The 17,665-nt window shown below is 45.5% G+C and overlaps 2 protein-coding genes across 2 annotated transcripts in view; one reads left to right on the forward strand and one right to left on the reverse strand.

The window, feature by feature from the left end:
• Nucleotides 1-2,624: 2,624 nt before the first annotated feature.
• On the reverse strand, nucleotides 2,625-7,584 carry sf3a3 (splicing factor 3a, subunit 3). The gene is made up of 17 exons (XM_030346423.1): nucleotides 7,343-7,584; nucleotides 7,177-7,224; nucleotides 6,843-6,895; nucleotides 6,605-6,710; nucleotides 6,268-6,340; nucleotides 6,081-6,172; nucleotides 5,902-5,984; nucleotides 5,445-5,583; nucleotides 5,250-5,318; nucleotides 5,075-5,142; nucleotides 4,878-4,985; nucleotides 4,698-4,767; nucleotides 4,205-4,369; nucleotides 4,010-4,120; nucleotides 3,575-3,665; nucleotides 3,389-3,444; nucleotides 2,625-2,933 (listed from the first exon to the last, which is right to left on the reverse strand). The coding sequence occupies exons 1-17, from the start codon at nucleotides 7,436-7,438 to the stop codon at nucleotides 2,856-2,858; spliced, it is 1,506 nt and encodes a 501-aa protein (XP_030202283.1). The 5' UTR covers nucleotides 7,439-7,584; the 3' UTR covers nucleotides 2,625-2,855.
• A 463-nt stretch (nucleotides 7,585-8,047) lies between these two features.
• LOC115535358 (ubiquitin-conjugating enzyme E2 E2) overlaps nucleotides 8,048-17,665 on the forward strand; it is a 19,317-nt gene continuing 9,699 nt past the window's right edge. Inside the window, exons 1-3 of the mRNA XM_030346424.1 lie at nucleotides 8,048-8,225; nucleotides 9,540-9,761; nucleotides 12,955-13,005. Coding sequence (XP_030202284.1) covers nucleotides 9,541-9,761; nucleotides 12,955-13,005 — 272 coding nt within the window. The 5' untranslated portion in view covers nucleotides 8,048-8,225; nucleotide 9,540. The remainder of the gene's footprint in view (nucleotides 8,226-9,539; nucleotides 9,762-12,954; nucleotides 13,006-17,665) is intronic.

Consider the following 17,665-nt stretch of genomic DNA (forward strand, 5'->3'; position numbering starts at 1 on the left):
TTTCCCCTTAGCAAGGTTGCATATCTATCTTAACTCGAATGAATATAAGATAAGAGAATAAAATACAAGTTAATAAGGATAAAATATGTTAATCCCACTGAAGACGTTAACAACTGTTTCCCTGATTCTCGGCCAAACCGGTTTCCCCACTGCATGTGAACGTTCTGATTGACATGTTGCCCTTGCAGAAATTCAGTCAGACTATAACATCGAAATTCTTGGCAAGGTCTAGACCCATCCACTGAGAGAGGCTACACGTCAACGCGGGAATCAAGGGACGAAACCCCGTTGCCACGCCGACACCCCGGGCCTCAGTGATGGGCACAACCCGCCGTCCACACTCACAGGCTGGTTCCTGGCAACCTGAGCCACAGACCTCCAGCACTGGGAATTAGACAGCGGCGAAAAAGGTATGTAGAGACGGTTGTTAAAGGAAAACCAAAGCCTTAAACTATCTTCTTGTTTGGAGAGTTGGGGGTAAATTTATAAGGTTTGACATATCCTCCTGGCAGGTCTCTCCTGCGTTCATGTGTTTGTAACGTGATATGCCAATGCAGCTGAAGGCCCCATAATTATTCATACACAACAACACATTTAACAGATAGAGCTTGTTTGTGTCTAAGCAACTAAATGAAAATAGTAGTTGAATTGAAGGAGTACATTCGATGAGAAGACTCAAGAGAACGCAAGTATTTAAAATGCCAGTATTTAAATTACAGGAACAGTGCTACCTGTAGGTTGAACAGGTTGAATAAATAATTTTTGATTTGCTCAATTTGGTGCCAGGCAATTTGTTGCCTGTGTGTCTTTTGAGGTAAACCCAGGTTTTGTGGTCAAATCCATCATGTTGGTTCTCTTGTATGGCGTTCATAGGGTCTGGTGTATCCTCCATATCCAGACAGCTCCGTCCATAAAGATAACACCCTAAAGTTAATTTGAGGCACTTTTATGTTGACCTTGGAAAATGTAGAGGCCGAGTTCTGCCTTCGGTCCCCAATGTATGCAGTGACAGCCTAACCAGTGGGCGTCCTAGAGAAAGATGGCTAGAAAGTTACCTGCTCCTTAGTGACCGGTATTCCTTACATGTTTACCGCTAAACAAGCAGATTAACAGATAATCAATTTAATGGGCCGACCTCACAATACTTTTTAGTCATGTATTTAGAGGGAGGGATTCTTCAGGCCGCGAAAGAACACACAACATTTATGAGTCAATACCTGTGATTCATTGAGTAGGTGTAATGGTTTGTAATTCGATTCTGAACATAATGAGCACAGAAATCAGATATTCTTTGTGTGACCATACGATTGAATTGTCATCCAGCTGGCATCGAATAAAAGGCATAAAGAAAGGCACACATAGCACAATTATATTTGTAATTTAAACCCAAGTAAAGCTTGGGTGATGAACACTGTTGAAAATAAGTTACGACAGATGGAGGTGGGATATAAAGTAAAATGTTTATGATGTGCATTAAGTGTGTAGATGAACATATGAACATGAAATGGTTAAGTTAATTGTCAGTGGAACATAATCATACCTTTTAGATTTTAATATATTCCCTTCCGCCACTGAAGCCAGTACTAAACATAGAACAGAAACATACAATTATGAATGCAAAACAACATTCGTAGATTTGTTTTTCAGCTTAATGTATGATCAAGTTCAGTGTTTACCCATGAGATGCTTCATTCCTCTCGTAGATGACAAATGGCAATTGTCCCTGCTTCATATATAACGCAATTAAACAACATCAATCAGGAGTCCTGGCAAATACATCAAAACACATTCAGAGTGCTTATTGCTCATTCACTCTAACAAGTCAATTAGGGTTCCTTCCACACTCTGCCCCAATGGCTCTGCCTCATCTGTAAACACGGAAAAATAACTAACACACACATATGGGGCAGTGGGAGCACGTAATGAGTTGTTGCATCTCAGCCGAGAGCTCATTGCTTTGTGATTAACAATTCTAGGTCTGATCCGATGTGTTTAGTGTTCTGCAGCCAGTGTCTCTGGGCAATTTGAACTGTGTCTTTGGCGGCCGAATGCCTCTAGGGTACTTGGGTGAGAACAGACTGGCCGCAATTAGTCACACCCGCTGGTAAAGAAGGCTCCTTAGGTGGCATCAATAAATCATACTAATATTCCCATGATCAGTCATGTTCACCAGTATCGTGTTTATATCAGCCTCAGGCTGTATACAGGTTAATGCTATAACGTAAAAACACAAGTTAAATAAAGAGCACTGAACACATATCTAGATATATTCACCAGAAAATGTTGAAAAATGTACACTATAGTTCCCTTATTCGACAAACGTTTTCACCATTAACATCCAGATAAATCGCCCTCAAACCGACAAATTCCAGAAGAACAGTGTATCGATATATTACAAAATAACTTAATCTTATCAATCGCCCGGGGCCAGTCATCTAAAAAACATTTGAAGTTTATATTATCTCTGGTCCAATCCACGATGTCTCCCTGACAGTTCTGAACAGACAAGATCAACCATTTCCACATTTGAATTATGGACTTAAGTGCCCCCCCCCCCCCCCCCACACACACACACACACTCCATGGGACTAGAAGCTGATGGTTTAGACAAGTAGATACAAACAGTAGTGACAAAAATGTTTATTATAATGAATAATAAGAATCCACATTACAGTTATCAAAGGGACCAATGATGTATGGTAGGACATCTTAAAAAGCACTTGACTTATTACAACAAAAAAAAAGATACTGTCTGAAAAATAAAAAAAAAGGGAAAATTTCGGAAGCGACTCCATAGAAGTTATGTTTCTTTTCATGTTTAGTACTCCATTGATGATTTATTCCCTCTATGAAATTTACAGCAAGCCTTGTCTCTTCAGATCCTCGTAGGTCTTCTTGTTGACCACGTTTCCACTTGAGTCTTCATATTCCTCCTGCATGGAGACAGCGAGGAACATGAGTTACATCCTTGTCAATACCTTACTGAACGTTCACAAATGTCTCACTCTTATTGAACAGCTGCATCATTGACAATTGATAATCCAGATAGTTTTCCCCGATATTGTGATTAACAGATAATTAATTTAATGGGCCGACCTCACAATACTTTTTAGTCATGTATTTAGCGGGAGGGATTCTTCAGGCCGCGAAAGAACACACAACATTTATGAGTCAATATACCTGTGATTCATTGAGTAGTTGTAATGGTTTGTAATTCGATTTTGAACATAATGAGCACAGAAATCAGATATTCTTTGTATGACCATACGATTGAATTGCAACCTTTCACAATAGCCAATTGCAGAGACAACATGATTATGATTAATATGTAATTCATTTCGCAGCCCTTCCTCATAGCAAGTTTATTATTATGTGATTGAAGATAAACCTCTGTATCGGGCTGCCATCTCTCGGAGGCCTTCTGAGACTTCAGCTTCGACCACACTAGACCACAAAAACAGAGCAAGTTAGGATGTCAGCACAGCAACCATAACATGCTCAGATATGAACCGGGGCTGTCATCACTATATAGTCTGTGTTCAGCCCCATTGGTCTATGTGCCAACACAACGTACGAGAAACGGCGTCCTCGATCTGGGTGACGTTGGCGAAGTGGGCGGTGTTGGGAATCCCCAGGCAGCGCATGCCGTGGGCGTGGCGCCACTCCTGGAGGAACCAAACGGCAGAACATGTTAAACACACACCCACGAATTGAACCACAACAAATCTGCACTGATTTTTCAAAAGGTGCCATTGGATTTTCAGTGGCCTTTTTCAGTCGAGACTGACAATAATTAAGTCCCTCTGGAATGAGCGATGGCTGGTTTGGTTTTACTCTTTAAGAAGTTGATAGTTTTGTTATTTAGCTATTTTCGTTTTGAGGTAGAGTAATTGATGTAAAAATGTATTGAAAATGCGACACATCATTTAAGTATGCATGTGAATAAAACACGACAAAGCAATGAATCAAAAATAATAATAATACTGAGGAAGAAGAAATGCAGCCATACCGCAAAGTGCCTCTGAAAGGCCTTGGGCCCCCTATAGGTGTAGTTTCCGCAGATCTCACAGTTGTAGTTGATGTTCAGACCGTGGAGTTTATAGAGCCAATACGGAATGGGCTGCAGGGGACAACAGCAACACATTAGAGAGGAACAGAGCAGGAAGCGGTACCCTTCATCCAGGGGCGACCAGTCCGTCCGTACCTTTCCGTCCCAGCCGAGGGGCAGGTTCTTGGGGTTGTAGATGATCTCGTTGTCCTCGTCCTCGCTTTCGCTCTCGCTCAGCTGCTCGTCGTCCTCCTCCTCCCGCTCCTCACCCGTGCGGGCCTGCTTCCGCTGCACGTTCTCGTGGGTCAGGTGCCTCTGCTCCTGTGGACGCAATGTGGGGAGAAGGGAGGATGCCGCATCAATTAAACGGAGCACAGAAATGTAACTCTCTAAAGATGACATCTTTTTAAAGATTTTGTGTAAAGCCGAGTTACAGTTGGTGGCTACAGTTTATCTAAACCTGCATGTTCTTCCCGGATTAATTATTTTATCAAAAGACAGCCGGTTCTGGCCTTTGGCCAGTCGAACGATAAACCCCTTTTGATAAATATGGGTTAGGGTTAGCAGACACAGTTTAACAGCCAATGACCAAATGTTTATCACCACACTGAATTACACCTCAGCAGCATTGTTAGCCAAAATCACTTACCCCAAGAATCTCCACATAATCGTATATCTGGGCTTCCAGGAAACCAATCTCCTTGTTGCGCTCTGTGTCCCTGAAGAAGTAAATGGGTAAAAAAATATTATAATATTAAATGTAAAAAGATAGAATTTGTAGCTATATATGGTTAAAGGAGCCATGATCTCAAGCTCTCGCGTCACATACTTCTTTGGTCCCTTGGCTTTGGGATTCTTGGCAAAGAGGGATGGATCCAGTGATTCCAGTGACTTGCCCTTGGTGCTGAAAAGCCTCTGAGCCCTCTCCTCTAAAGTCCTGTAACACAAGCACCAGTACATCAGACAAACATGATACAGCATTCTACGGATTTCATATTCAAGCCTGTTTTGTCATCAAACCCTCACCCTCCACACTTGAGCCCCAAAGCCATCAGGGCAGACTTCAATCTGTCCAGACCCAAGGAGGCCAACTCCTGTTATAAAAAAAAAAAGAATGGACAAGATCAAGGTATGAGTGGCAAAGGATTAGGAGGTCAATAAGTTAAGCAGTGTTACAAATGGGCCGACTCCCGACTCTCACCTCCCAAGAAGAGAAAGCAGAGAGGTCCAAGTGAGCTCCAGCGTGGGTCAAAGCACTGCTCGTCTCTTTCTAATGCCCAAAAAAGTGACAGAAAAACAGATTAAAACTAAAATACCATCACCAGTACAATAAGCCCATTCTCTACTGGAGGAAACTCCAAAATCCACCCAGAGCTCCGTCATCATGAGTACTCACAGGCCAGCCTGGAAAGGTGCCGTTCTCCCACTTTTTGTCAAACTCCCCCAGCACTTTGCCGTACAGCTCGTTTTGGTCCAGTAGGGGCTTCACCCGCTCCGTGTAGTCCTGCAGGTACTCCAAGAGCATCTCCAGGTATCTGTGCAGAAACAGGCGCCATGAAACCCACCTCCATGTTTGTTGTTGCGAAACAAGTCTGTGGCCCGATACTGAGCGAAAATTTGGTTACCGAGCAGATATACTTACTTTTACACACTTTTCCTTAAGAACAAATATGAACTGCAAAGTGCCTTCTAAAAGGATCTTGTTTTTCACAGCACTTTAAAACATTTATTTTGCCTTCCAAATAAGAATACATTTAAGAAGCATATTTACCCATGTGACCCATGTACAGGGTGAGGTCTGTTTTTTGGCTCAGATTCTGACTAAGAAACGAAGCAAATGCCACCGCACTTACTTTTTGTACTCGGCATTCTTTCTGTCTTTAGAGATGTCAAACAGCTGGTCGAAGGAAGAAAGGTAAGTGATGTACTCAATTCTCTGCAGAGGGAGGGACGCAGAAGGGATACATTAGAACAGTCTGACGAAGGTTGGTGGGTAGCCCAGAGCATGCAGAGCGCCGAGGGGGTTGCTCACGTCGGCTCCCTTCAGGTTGGTGAACTTCAGGAAGCAGTCGTGGAGATCCAGGTAGCGTCCGTAGCCTTCCTCATCGGTGAACTCCACCATGTCTGTAGGGGAAAATCACACAGCCATTGCCTTTTGGTAAGGGGACTGATGGAAAACTATGAGACGAAGTTGAGCACGGTCTGCTGGTAAGCCTTACTTTGAGACTCCTCGGTGGGGTTGTCTCTAGCCTTTACCAGCTCATCAAACTCCATAGACATTGGCACACAAATCTGAAAAAATAAAGAAGGTTCATTGCTTTTGCAAAAGTCCCTTAGTTCAAACTCTGGTAGCAAAAATGACAATGTTTTTGTATTACATAAAGTAAATGGATATTTTTATAATCTCAAGGCATTACAGCAACTTAATGATCTTACATAAGAGCAATGAAAATGCCATCAATTTGAAATCAATATAATTGTGTGCAATTTCTGTTGCATTAAAATTGAATACATAATTCTGATGAAATGGACATATCACACTAAGGACACACGTACCTCATTTGGGTGCTTCCTATGAAACTCCTTTATCTGTTTCAGCCGATTGTAGAATTCCGCAAACTCATTTGGTCCCGAGATTGCATTGAGTTCATCTTTCCTCATTCTGTTGGCGAAAAGTATATTCCAATAGGACTTGTGAACATCATCGTGCAAAACATACCCCTTCTTTCTTGTATTTGGGACATAGTGTCCGATGTGTTTTTTTATCCGTATTTCAACCTTCGTTGCTACTTACCCATCTTTGTCTTCATAGGAGTCTCGCAGATTTCCACTTACTTCCATAAATCTCTGTTGAGGAATCATTACAAAATAAGTTACTGTTTACTGAATGTACCCAGAGGGTCTGAAAGGCAGTTCCAATATACCCCAGTAAATCTATCTAGAAACTATCAGGTAGTGTTTACCATAAAACTACTGTAGATGTTATTATTAATAGGTGTGCGATATACAATTGGATACATATCATGCACATACTCTCTGTAACTTAAGCGTTTTTAATACGTTCTACGTTTATAAAGCATTTTTAATAGAACTTAACGATTTGAGCTTGAATCACAAATGCAACTTACATCCAACATCGCCCTTGTTCTGTGGTCAGAGTTGATCTGTTCGCGTAGCTGATGATAATAAGAAGGATCAGTATTAATGAAACTGAAATTATAAAAGATTCATTAATTTGAGAGGTTTTTAGTTTTGTGGATGGGAGCTAACCTTAGCATAGCGGTGCTAACTTACCGTAGTTTTTTTATGCATCATCTCTTTTGTTTTAGCATCCATAAGTCTTTCCTTTTCCTCATGGTAGCGACGTTGTTGCTCTAAAATGGTCTCCATTTTGTGAATTTTTTTAATTCGGTTACTTATAAGAATAGTTCTCTTTCTAGCTAGAATAAATGAAATGAAAGGTGCTTTGGCTACGTTTGTTTTCAATGGCGCATGTAGGCGCCGGCCGGAAGTAGGTCCTCCGATCTTTGTGGTGAGAGAAACATCCTGAGCGTTATAATGGTTCCCCATGGGTGACGCAGTAGACCCAAGGTACTGTCATTCATTTATATACATAAATGCCAATACATACATCTCATGGTGCTTTTACCATCTTTTTTTTTTTAAAAAGACTCAAATTATGGACTTATTTCTATAATCCAATTATTGTTATTAAAGATTAATATGTGTATTTCATGTCGCGTCTGGGCCACAGACTACAACAGCGTCTAGACGTTTGAATGTAGGCTACAATGTTCATTGTTCTTTGATTGTCAAGTTAGTGAATGATGGATGATGATACACATGATAGAGGATAAAAGTGTATATCATTAGATAGATCTATTCCCATGAACTCGTTAAAGACATTTACCGAGAATCATACTCAATAACACTAATTCACACTTTTTTTGTTCGGATAATAAATTATTACTTCCCATCAAAGACTGCGCACTCAGTTTGCGCGCACTCGTGTGGGAGAGAGCGCGCTCAGAGGCGGTCCAGTGTGTCACATTCTCTCGCAGTCAAAGCCGAAAACGAAAAGCAACGGAGAATCGGGAGACGGGGAACATTATACGGAATATACTTTGGACCTTATAGCTGATTTCTTCAACTGTTGTGTGATCGCGCTTTTGAAAAGGTAGGCAGGTCCGAATTGTTCGTCAAAACATCCAACTCTATAAATAGAGGGTTTTTAACCACCGTCCCGGGAGAGCGTTATCTGCTGAGGGGGTGTGGGGCATTCATTCTGTCTTTTGTGCAGCAGCAGATTTTTTTGATGTGGTCAGTGTGGGAGCCGCTCAATGGGCATCACACAGCCATGCTATCGTTAGATGTTGGTGTGATGTGAGTGCGATGGTTTGTTGTGCCAGATAGAGATGTCTTGTAATGTGTGTGTATAGGTCTGATCGTTCTTCGCATGCATCCAACACACTGGGGCGTTTTGAGGGGCTCGGGGCTCTCCGATTACCCCCGTGATGGGAAAACGTGTAGGCCTCTTCAATTATAAGTACACGCGTGTTTTTCTTAACGTATTTGAGCGGTTCGCAGTCGTGTATAGTTGCGGTTGACATGTTTTGACACCTCTGCCATGGCTACACACCAGGAGGGAGGAGAGGGGGGGTTCGAGCCACGTCCTATCTGCAGCACAACTTTTAAACGGCTCTATTTATCTTTTGTTTTGTGTACGTGTGCCCCCGAGCTGTGGTTTAACCATCGTTTGCTACATGACAGTAAACATGGGTTCACAGTAAACACGGGTCTTTAAACTGGATGCGATATCAATTGAGGGTATCATAATCTCATATTAAATAAGCCGTCAGAGCATGCACAAAGCGTCACTTATTTGCCCTAATCACCATTTGACACATGAGATCAGATTACGATAAAAGCACACATAAGAGATTAGCGCATGGTTGTTTTGCAGTGAGAATTTCCTTGCCAAGAGTCGTGTAATTCCTACTCGGAATCTCCATGAAATCAGACTCATGGCTCCATCCGTGTCCCGGCGGAGCGAATGAAAAACAGACTCTTTCACCTTGGAAGTTCATAAAAAAAATGATGTGGAATCTAATTGACTGAATGCGACCTTGTCGGTGGCTCTGATTACCCAATAGCCCTTATCTCTCGGGGTCAACCAGCTAGACTGATCTCGGCTGCAGCAGAGAGATCCGAGAAAGATTGTCTTCTGCCCCCCGTCCCCTCACCACCCGTTTTGGCTCCGTGCCTCCTTGTGCAGCAGCTTCACACATCTGAAGGGGCCAAGATAGAAACAAAACAACAACCGTCTGGCAGAAAAACAGAACCTTAAATTCAAGACAAGTGTGTGTGTGTCTTGTGTGTGTGTGTGTGTGTCTGTGTGTGTGTCTGTCTGTGTGTCTATATATGTGTGTGTGTGTGTGTGTGTGTGTGTGTGTGTGTGTGTGGGGTGTGCAAACTCGCTCATGTCCCCCAGCATGTCCAGCGAGGTGCAGCCGAGGCCGGACCACAGCCCCAACACCAGCGGGGGCAGCTCAGACACGGAGCAGCGGGAGGCCGCCCCCGCCGAGCTTGAGGGCCAGCCCCAGGGCCAGAGCCAGAGCCAGGGCACGGAGCAGCGCGACCAGGCCCAGCCCAAGAAGAAGGAGGCCAAGATCTCCAGCAAGACCGCCGCCAAGCTCTCCACCAGCGCCAAGAGGTAAAGCCGCCCCTCCCCCCTGGCTCACCTCGCTTGGAGCCGCTCCACCACCAACCTGCTTAAACTGTCAAATGCTCAGCATGTGTGGGTGGTGTGATGGGTTATGCCTTTTGGTAGCCTGTTGGTTGATGGTTGTTGTGGTTGTGGATAGAGCTTGTGATGAAATAACAGTCAATAGAAAAATGTAACGCTGTCTGGAGATGAAACTGTTCAATAGTACCTGGGTTATTGTAATGACTCCTTGGTTTTAAACGGATAAAAGTTAAACTAATTCATAAGTTAGCACACCTAGCCACCGCTCAATAAATCAATGAGAGAGCCTTACGGTGTGGCAGCCGTTCTGTTCTAGTCGGCCAAACGCCACTGAGGCTGGATCTGAAATAACCACGACCACAGTCAGAGGGAGACCTGAAGTCTCACATCACGACACCCCACATGTCGTATCGTACGTTGGCTCACTATTGCTCATGCAAACCTTTCTGCTGTTGCTGCTCCGGTTTTCTGTGTGTGTGTGTGTGTGTGTGTGTGTGTGTGTGTGTGTGTGTGTGTGTGTGTGTGTGTGTGTGTGTGTGTGTGTGTGTGTGTGTGTGTGTGTGTGTGTGTGTGTGTGTGTGTATGCGCAGTTGCGCACGTGCGTGTGTGCGTGCGTGTGTGAGGGGAGAACACAGAGACAGTGTCCCTGTGTGTCTGTTCCAGCACACGGAGGGAGCCTGGCCGCATGTTTTGCAGTCCCATCCACGCTGGGGCCTGGAGCTTTAGTGAAGGAGAGTCTGAAGAGAGCCACCACACACTGGGACTGAACCATGTAGGGAGACAGTTACAGATAGACAGAGAGAGAGAGACGGTCAGCCAGACAGGGAGACTATAGGAAAGATGGGTAGACAGACAGTTAAGACAGACAGAGAGACCAGTTGAAAGATGGGTCGACTAACTTATATATAGATTGGCGGCTAGATAGATAGACAGATGGATGGATGGATGGATAGAGAGATGCACACAGATGACACAGAGAAAAACTGATAGATGGAGAGGAAGCACAGATGGATAGCTTTGTTCATCCCTGAGGAGAAATGTAGGCCCAATCCGCGACGGATAGGGGGCTATTATTTTGCTTGTTGCTATAAGCAAAATAATCCTCCTTGAAGCTCTTTGATGGGCAAATACAGTTAGCCTCTCCGATAAGATAATGTAACGGGCAATGGGAGAGCAATTTGGCCAGAAGAACGTCTTACTTACACTCTGTGTGTAAAGGTCACCAGCAAAGCATGCTCAGTGGGACTAACATTATTTAACACGTTCCAGTTAAGTCAGCACACTAGCTCCAGTGTGCTCCATTTATCTTTAATACCGTCGCCGTAATGGGGCTGCCGAGCGTGTGTTGTGGACGGTCACGGAACCAAAAATACATACACAGTACAGTACTGGCGAAGGAGGGAAACGGCGAAGGGGCAAAGTATCCGTCAAGATCATTGCGCTACGATATGTTAAGCCATATCACGCAGCTCCACCAAGCTTTGTAATCGTCCCCCCCCCCGGCCTTGTTCATTAATGCGCACTCCTCCTCCTCCTCCTCCTCCTCCTCCTCCTCCTCCTCTTCCTCGCTAGCAGCTCCCCCAGCCGTCACAATGTGCCACCTCAGGCGAAAATACTGTGGATAACATTACACAGAGGGGGCAGCGGCGCCGGCATGAGCCATGGCGATTGTATTACAAGCCTCTTTATTTTCCTTTCCCTCTACTTCCTACTCCCTTGGAATCAGTGGAGTGTGGCACTAACCCCCCCCCCACACACACACACACACACACACACACACACACACACACACACACACACACACACACACACACACACACACACACACACACACACACACACACACACACACACACACACACATCCTACTCCCCTGGCTCTTGTCTCCTTCCCTATGTCATCATAAAGGAGTTGGTTTTTAAGGTGTAATATCACTAGCGTTACTGTATCGCTAAATATCACCTGCGCCAGTCGGCGGTGTGTTTAGTGGCAACAGGCACGGCTGCGTATGTGTCGAGGCGTGTTTCTGCTGACTGACTAAGACTCGGAAGGGCGGGGTGATTTCATGCGGTGCAACCCCCCCCCTGGGCTATGTAGCGCTACAGTGGGTTATTATCAATATGTTTGGATGATAACCTATTTATTTCCGCACGTGTCCAATTTAAGGAAAGGAGCCGTTCCGCGCCGAAATAGCTTTTGGTGTTGTTTTCGTTGTCAGGTTTTTTCAATGGCATCTATATGGTGTCTGTAAAATTTAACAGGGTTACGACAGAGGCGAGCACCCCGGTGATGGGGAGGCCGAACGAGATTTACTTTTAGTTGGCGGAGAGGTAGAGAGAGAGAGAGAGAGAGAGATAGAGAGCCAGAGAGCCAGAGAGAGAGTCCATAACACTGCTCTGTCACACTCGAGGGAGCAGGCATGAAAAAATGTGTCACCTGGCTGTTAAAAGATTCCTCAGAGCGAATCAAATCATTGGCACGGATGTGTAGTTAATACTCAATAAAGGTTGGTGCCAGTGGTGTGCAAGGAGGGGATGTGACCCCACACACATTTCTCTCCAGCTTTTTATTAGATGATGTGGTTATGCGCTGCTTTTTTGATGTGATGCGTTTTTGTGTGAAACGGCTACCAGAGAAGGGGGGGGGGGGGGGGGGGGGTAATGAGGGGTGATGAAAATGCGAAACTCAAGGAGAACCGGCACCCCTCCCCAACACACTACATGTAAACACACACACGCACACACACAAATGAATTCGGGCAGATATCAGATGATGGGTTTTTTCTGTCTGTCGGAGAGCTTCTGACCCAAACATAAATTGTTGTGCTTGTACAGAAAGAAGATAATAATAGCCCTCCCCCTGCACACACACAAACACATGCCCTCTCTTCATGTTTACATGTTGATTCTGTGTGACGGGACTTATTCCTGTGTTCAATCAAGGCACCCTGGACCTCATTAGGAAATCAATGAGGTGTTTCAGCCTGTACACTTACACATTGATTTCTCTTTCTCTTCCTGCCAGGATTTATATATCTGTCTTTGCAGTGTGCTTCCTGGGTGCTTTTCTTTCTGTGTGTGTGTGTGGGGGTGGGGTTGGGGGGGGAGAAAGGGGGATAGAGCCTGTGATATTTACGCTGTGGTGTTGCGTCTCATTTCAGGATCCAGAAGGAGCTGGCAGAGATCACCTTGGACCCACCGCCAAATTGCAGGTAGGAGCTTGTTGATGGTGTCTCTTTAGAAATAATATAACGCCATGCCCCTAGATTCTGCGTGTGCGCGCGTGTATGTGTGTGTCTGAATTGCGTGTTTGCGCATGCGTGGGATCATGTGTCGTGCAAATACTTAAAGGTTGCCGGGCCCATTGAGACTAAAGGCAGAGGATGATGTTTCTGCATTTACATAGCGATTAGCCCCGAGGGTCCCCCGGGTGAATGCATATCGGCCCCTGTGGACAGGCCAAAGGGCCCGCATTTAACCCAATGGGGTTGGCTGGTTGCTCATGTGTCGAAACACAATGACATCTATTGTTGTGTTTGCTCTCAGGGTTGCTGGGGTTGAGTAAGAGGGGGTTTGAAGTCGGGCTGCTCGATTATGGAAAAAATCCTAATCACGATTATCTTGGTCAATATTGAAATCAGGAATATTCAAACGATTCTTTTTGAGTTTTAAAACATGTTAGATTGATTCAGCATGTCTCTCCCACAAAATACTTTCCTATCTAAATTAATATACAGATATGTATCCAGCTGTTCTGCCCTTTCTACAAAACATCCCAAATAAAATAATAATTAAGAACTCAATTATGTTCATTTTGTGATCGTTGACGCTAAAATCGAAATCGCGATCAAAATTTGATTAATCGCCCAGCCCTAGTTTGAAGGGGAGATTAAGTGTTAAGTGTTATTTCAGTATTAATGGATGTATGCATGCAGGGAATTACAAAAGAGAGAGAGAGAGAGTGGTAGAGGTTGGTTCAAATTTTGTTTTACAAACCTCTATTTTTGGTTTAAATAGGCGGTTGTTGTAGCCTATATCTTGCAAGCAGTCGTGGAAACATCACAACAGAATATCCGAGTAGCAATTAAGCATTCGAATTAAACATCTATTTCCGAGGCGAGGCGAAAGGTTTCCATTTTAAGACATTCCGTTTGATGACTTCATTCGGGTCATGAAATGCAACAACGGTGTGTGTGTGTGTGTGTGATTCCCGGTTTGGGTTTCTATTTTATTCCATTTCATTTCTTAACAGGCACGTTCCGTCATTTGGCGTGTCAAGCGGTTCACCTCTGCAGCTGTCACGCGCTCTGGAGCAGCCTGTGATGAATCCCCCCCTCCCCCCTACCTCCCTCCCCTCTGCCCGTCGGTGTCCTTCGCATCGGCCCCTCCTTCACAGGGGCTGTCTGTTAGGAAGGGACCCCTGTCACTCCCCACCTGCGATTACATTTGACACTGTCAACTAGGCCGTGGTTAATCAAAGCAGAGTATAAATACAAAACAGGGAGAAAGTACGACTGAAATAAATACGGATGCAACACATTTCAGTACAATGACCTGTGGGGCTCCGGCTCCCTCTTGTTCCTTTCTCGCTCTCTCAGTCTCAGTCTCTCGGCTGGATACATGTGTGTTGTATGTATGTTGTAACCTCATGTCCTGCCACCCGTGTTGTGCTGATCTCTGTTGAAGAAGAGATTTCTAATCTCAAGGACCTTATCCAGTAAAGGTCAGATAGATACTAATAAAGAAATGCAACACTGAGCCTGTAATCATCATCACAGCAGCTCCTGCTCATTAAAAACATGGCGGCCTGGCACAGAGTTCTGCATATTCAGTGATTCGCTCTGGAAGTGGGAGCGCACAGCTTCTGTCCTCGTTCTCTCTCCGCACGAGAGCGAGAGAGCGATTCTTGGTTTTTGTGTGGTCGTGCGTGTTTGGATTGATCTGAGGCGATAATGTGGCCGCATTCGGGGAGTGTTTGTGGACGTGGCGGCGGGCTTCATCAGGGAAAGCGGGGCAGTATTTGGCATAAGGATCACTTATGCCGTCCTTATGCCATAGGAGTGGTCTCCCCACGAAGAGGAGGAGGAGGAGGAGGTGTTGGTGGTGTGGGGGGTCGTTTTCATTTGTGGTTTTAATCATCCTTGTCACCCCGCCAGAGAACAATGAATTGAATGTGACAAGCGCACTGGAAGAGTATGTAAATAGACCCCCTTCCTCCCTTACACACGCACACACGCAGACAACCGTTTCTTCCCTCTTCCCTTTTACAATGCGTGTGTGTTTATCTGTAATGTGTGTGTGTGTGTGTGTGTGTGTTTTCGTAATTACCATATCTTTTCATAATGGTCCTGGCAGCGTTTTGATAAGAATAGCCCCCGTCGGCCAAAGGAAACAATGTGCGAATTCCAAAAGAGGGAATTAGCTACGCTTTCAAAAAGATATTCTCCCTTTCCCCTTTTCTCTGGCTTGTATCTTTCTTTAGAGACGGGCTCTTGTCCCACTGGTGCTTATAATTCAGAGTCCTAAACTCCAAATATCCTCCATTTATTCCAATCACTGAGTGGTGGTTACACTAATAGTATAGACTTTAGTGTAGCTTTGACATTAGAATACGATCATTATCCATTGTAGCTCAGCTGTGTAAAGAGTCTAATATAATTATATATAATAATAGACTAGAATCCCTGCAAAAGCTGCATCACTTTCTGTTACCACATTTACTTGTATTTAGGGCCCCGTCCTACGCAGAACCCTTACCCCGGTAACAAAGCACGATGGATCTGATGACTCTATTTGTATTTGACTAATGGCGGTGTTACATGGCTCAGTAGCGAGACGGTACATAGCCCTGCTGCAGACGGGAGTCTGTTGTGTTGGCCAATGAGAACATTGCGCTGCACAGCTCAACGCTCCATGCTGAGCTGTTGACAGGTGGAGGGTTCGATTGGTTCTTATTCGCGTTGCCGTCGGCAGCACGGAAGGAGGGGACGGGGTGACGGGGGGGCAAACCACCTGGGTACAGGTGGTTTGCCTTCAGCAGCGTGGTTATGAGCCTACTACATCATCACACACTGAACTATGGCTTCAACACGCAGCCCTTCATTACTTATTAAGTATACGTAATCCTATGGGTTAGAAAGACAATTAGGATAATCATGGTGGCCCATGGCCTCTCTCTCTCTCTCTCTCTCTCTCTCTCTCTCTCTCTCTCTCTCTTGCTCTTGCTCTTTCCCTCTCTCGTTCCTCCGTCTCTTTCTCTCTCTCTGGCTCTCTGGCTGTCATGCTTTCTCTCCCCCCCTACGCTTCCCATAACAGCCGAGATTGAGTGTGTGAAAGCCAACTGGCTGACACACCTGGTCGTAATCCTCTCTAATGAGCGCACACACACACACACACACACACACACACACACACACACACACACACACACACACACACACACACACACACACTCGGACCAGGTGCACCATTTGCCCTGTTATTTGTGTCTTAATTCCCCCCAATATACACATACAGTATATCCCTTCTTGTATATATTGTTATCTTAATGCGTGTGCTTGTACAGTGTATAGCTGCGTCTGCGTCTTTGTGCTTCATTGTCAATATTGACTTCATCCGATTGTAGCGACCAGATATTTACACTCTGGACGACCTGTGTTGACATTGCCTAATGCCGTCCTTCACCACGTAGATCCCCAGGAATCTCCATCTAAACATTCAGGAGGGTGCATTACGTCGGCCGCCGCACCCAACCCTTGGCCACCCTGTTCCAGGCCTGCCGTAGCACCCCACCCCCCACCCCTCCCGGCACAGGGGATTTAAATCTCAAAGCATCCCAGCAGGCGGCCCTCCATCAGCAGGGGGCTGGGGCGGGGGGATCAGCAGGATTGTCTCTCCATTAACTTTAAGTCAATGCTCCCGGCCGCTGTCGTTAGGCAACGTCATGTCAATGCTAACCGCCGTACGCCGCGCAGAAGACAGTGGAGGCCAACAAGGGACTCCAGATTGCTATCAGTGTGCTGTTGTCGTTGTTGATGATGATGTTGTCGTGTGTGTGTGTGTGGGGGATACTGGTAAAAGTACGACACAACCGCACAGCTCTAAGGCAGATTGGGGGGGGGGGGTCACGTTGTGAGCTTAGGGGGGAAAAGTTCAAGTCGCTCCGGTGATTACATTTTTTAAACGATACACGCAGCGTGCTATCAGTGGTGTCTAAACCCAGCGTCTGGAGGAGTGGTTTGGGAGCCTGGTGCCTAAGCCCCAGTGCTCTGGAGGTGTGGTTTCAGAGCCTGGTGCCTAAGCCCCAGTGCTCTGGAGGTGTGGTTTCAGAGCCTGGTGCCTAAGCCCCAGTGCTCTGGAGGTGTGGTTTCAGAGCCTGGTGCCTAAGCTCCAGTGCTCTGGAGGTGTGGTTTGGGAGCTGTCAGGGGGGGTTTCCTGACGACGTAGATAGGGGGGGGAAAGCAGAGACAGACCTGGGAGGATTGAAAATAGTGTTTAAAAAAACGCAGTTATTACATTTTGCTTTCACTTTGCCCTTCGTTCCTAGCTAAAGAGTGAGTGACAGGAGGCAAATGAGGGAAGTGTGTGATTGACTCCCACGTGGCACTGCTGAACGCTGCCATCTCGTTCAATCATACGTTCTTAGGTTCCAGCTGTGGCAGAGCAATATAAATGCCGCCTTTACAACCAGGATAGTGGTCATAGTAGTAATCAGCCCGAATGGCAATTTGCGGGGAAACAATCTATATCGATTTAAGAGCGGTACTGCCTAGTAACCAATCACACTGCAGGATGTGGTGGTCTGTGTGTGTGTGTGTGTGTGGGGGGGGGGGGGGGGGGGGGGGGGGGGGGGGGGGGGGGGGGGGGGGGGGG

This window comes from Gadus morhua, chromosome 22 (genome assembly GCF_902167405.1).
Source record: "Gadus morhua chromosome 22, gadMor3.0, whole genome shotgun sequence".
Lineage (NCBI taxonomy): Eukaryota > Metazoa > Chordata > Actinopteri > Gadiformes > Gadidae > Gadus > Gadus morhua.